Source organism: Symphalangus syndactylus, chromosome 20, assembly GCF_028878055.3.
Source record: "Symphalangus syndactylus isolate Jambi chromosome 20, NHGRI_mSymSyn1-v2.1_pri, whole genome shotgun sequence".
In the NCBI taxonomy this organism is placed as follows: Eukaryota; Metazoa; Chordata; class Mammalia; order Primates; family Hylobatidae; genus Symphalangus; species Symphalangus syndactylus.
Genome location: NC_072442.2, coordinates 49,527,729 through 49,530,726, shown reverse-complemented (window position 1 = coordinate 49,530,726; position 2,998 = coordinate 49,527,729). Strand labels below are relative to the sequence as shown.

Here is a 2,998-nt window from a genome sequence, read left to right as displayed (position 1 = left end):
GAGATCAAAGTGTGGGGTTGGTTCCCTCTAGTGGTCAGTGTTAGAACTGCATCCAGCTGACTCAGGCTGGCCCAGGAGGAGTCAGCAAAAGTGGAATTCAGGACTGAATGGTGCTCAGAACCCCCACAATCTATTGGCTGTGCTAGGCCCCTTTTCCCAACACACACATTCTGCCTGCTGGGTAGAGGGGAAACATGCGGGGAGGAGGAAAGGAATAGGATAGAGAGTGGGATGGGGTCGGTAGGGGTCTCAAGGACTGGCTATCCTGACATCCTTCCCTGCGTTCAGGTTGGCCACCATGGCCTGCTGCCAGAGGGCACCCACCTGACCCTTAAAGAGAGAACAAGTTGGGTGGTGTCTCTGGCTGACACTCTGTGCACAACCCTCACAACGCTGCTCACGGTGGGAAGGGAAAGATGACGAGCCAGGGGGCATGATCCCAGCATGTGTGGGAGGAGCTTCTAAATTATCCAGTAGCACAAGCCCGTCAGTGGCCCCATGCATAAATGTACACAGAAACAGGTGGGGTCAAGCAGGGAGAGAGAAGGGGCCAGGGCATAAAAAGGGCCCACAAGAGACCAGCTCCAGGATCCCAAGGCCCAACTCCCCAAACCACTCAGGGTCCTGTGGACAGCTCACCTAGCTGCAATGGCTGCAGGTAAGCGCCCTTAAAACCCCCTTGGGCACAGGGGGGCCCAAGGGGAAAGGCGGTGCCCTGTAGATGGGACGGGGGCACTAACCCTTAGGTTTGGGGCTTCTGAATGTGAATATCGCCATCGAAGCCCAGATATATTGGCCAATCTCTGAATGTTCCTGGTCCCTGGAAGGACGGAGAGAGAGAAAAAAACAAGCAGCTCCTGGAACAGGGAGAGTGCTGGCCTCCTGCTCTCTGGCTCCCTCCGTTGCCCTCCGGTTTCTCCCCAGGCTCCCGGACGTCCCTGCTCCTGGCTTTTGCCCTGCTCTACCTGCCCTGGCTTCAAGAGGCTGGTGCCGTCCAAACCGTTCCCTTATCCAAGCTCTTTGACCACGCTATGCTCCAAGCCCATCGTGCGCACCAGCTGGCCATTGACACCTACCAGGAGTTTGTAAGCTCTTGGGGAATGGGTGCAGGTCAGGGGTGGCAAGAAGTGGTGACTTTCCCCCACTGGGGAAGTAATGGGAGGAGACTAAGGAGGTCAGGGTTGTTTTCTGGAGCAAAAATGCAGGCAGATGAGCATAGGCTGAGCCAGGTTCCCAGAAAAGTAACAATGGGAGCTGGTCTCCAGCATAGAAAACAGCGGTCCTTCTTGGGGGGGTGGTCCTTCTCCTAGGAAGAAGCATATATCCCAAAGGACCAGAAGCATTCATTTCTGCGTGACTCCCAGGCCTCCTTCTGCTTCTCAGACTCTATTCCGACACCCTCCAACATGGAGGAAACACAGCAGAAATCCGTGAGTGGATGCCTTCTCCCCAGGCGGGGATGGGGGAGACCTGTGGTCAGAGCACCCGGGCAGCACAGCCACTGCCGGTCCTTCCCCTGCAGAACTCAGAGCTGCTCCGCATCTCCCTGCTGCTCATCGAGTCGTGGCTGGAGCCCGTGCGGTTCCTCAGGAGTATCTTCACCAACGACCTGGTGTATGACACCTCGGACAGCAATGACTATGACCTCCTAAAGGACCTAGAAGAAGGCATCCAAACGCTGATGGGGGTGAGGGCGGTGCCAGGGGTCCCCAATCCTGAAACCCCACTGGCTTGGAGGGCTGGGAGAGAAAAACACTGCTGCCCTCTTTCTAGTAGTCAGACGCTGACCCAGGAGAACTCACCTTACTCTTCATTTCCCCTGGCGAATCCTCCAGGCCTTTCTCTACACCCTGAAGGGGAGGGAGGAAAATGGATGAATGAGAGAGGGAGGGAACAGTGCCCAAGCGCTTGGCCTCTCCTTCTCTTCCTTCACTTTGCAGAGGCTGGAAGACGGCAGCCCCCAGACTCGGCAGACCCTCAAGCAGACCTACAGCAAGTTTGACACAAACTCGCACAACCATGACACACTGCTCAAGAACTACGGGCTGCTCCACTGCTTCAGGAAGGACATGGACAAGGTTGAGACATTCCTGCGCATGGTGCAATGCCGCTCTGTGGAGGGCAGCTGTGGCTTCTAGGTGCCTGCGTGGCATCCTGTGACCCCTCCCCAGTGCCTCTCCTGGCCCCGGGAGGTGCCACTCTAGTGCCCAGCAGCCTTGTCCTAATAAAATTAAGTTGCATCATTTTGTCTGACTAGGTGTCCTTCTCTAATATTATGGGGTGGAGGGGGGTGATATGGAGCAAGGGGTAGGTGCGAAGACGACCTGGAGGGCCTTCAGGGTCTATTGGGAACTAGGCCGCTGAACTACAAGAGGTTTGGCTGTTCCTGGGCCATAAAAAGGCTGACACATCACTGCTGTCTATTACTCACTAAGGCCATTCCACCAGGTCAGTAGTCCCAGCTTGCTGGTCATAGCTCATTGGTCATCCCAGAGATGACTTGAAGGCATTTCTTCCTCCCCCACCATCACCAGCAACACCAAACCTAGCTCCCCAGGAGCAGGAAGAAATGAAAACAAGATGGGCTATTAAGTGCACAGGCAAAAACTCCCCAACAGGTGAGGAAACAATGGCATAGAATTACTTGTGTTCAGAAGAATTTTAAGATGAATATTCCTTAAGCCCAATTACTCCTGGGAAATGAGAACAATGCAAAAATGAGTTTGAGACATATGGAACCAGAGCATTTGGAATCTGAATTAGGGCAAGGAAAGTGGAAAAGAGATTTTATTTGGGGTTGCAAATGCAGTGCCAACAGGTGCCAGGTACATAACAACGTAAGAAATGAGGGCTGGATGGGAGGGGATAAATCCCAGATGATGCTCGCTTCCCTTCGGGGGATGCAACACAGAGGGGTGGGAACCAGCACAATCTGCAGAACTCAAGCCCCTGCTGAGGTGGGACCAACCCAGCCTGTCACCATCAGGACCACAGGGAC

General features: G+C 54.5%; 1 protein-coding gene across 6 annotated transcripts; it reads left to right on the top strand.

Moving 5' to 3' along the window:
• The first annotated feature begins 299 nt into the window (after nucleotides 1–299).
• LOC129469929 (chorionic somatomammotropin hormone 2) lies at nucleotides 300–2,244 on the top strand. 6 transcript variants are annotated; one of them, XM_055257149.2, is made up of 5 exons: nucleotides 300–658; nucleotides 925–1,085; nucleotides 1,311–1,430; nucleotides 1,523–1,687; nucleotides 1,941–2,244. In XM_055257149.2, exons 1-5 carry the CDS (start codon nucleotides 649–651, stop codon nucleotides 2,136–2,138), a joined length of 654 nt encoding a protein of 217 aa, XP_055113124.1. In that variant the 5' UTR covers nucleotides 300–648; the 3' UTR covers nucleotides 2,139–2,244. The 6 variants fall into 6 exon arrangements, with proteins under 6 accessions (XP_055113124.1, XP_055113126.1, XP_055113129.1 ...); XM_055257151.2 differs by lacking the exon at nucleotides 925–1,085 and having other exon boundaries at nucleotides 587–658; nucleotides 1,315–1,430; nucleotides 1,941–2,241; XM_055257154.2 differs by lacking the exon at nucleotides 300–658 and having other exon boundaries at nucleotides 925–983; nucleotides 1,941–2,241.
• The last annotated feature ends 754 nt before the right edge of the window (nucleotides 2,245–2,998 follow it).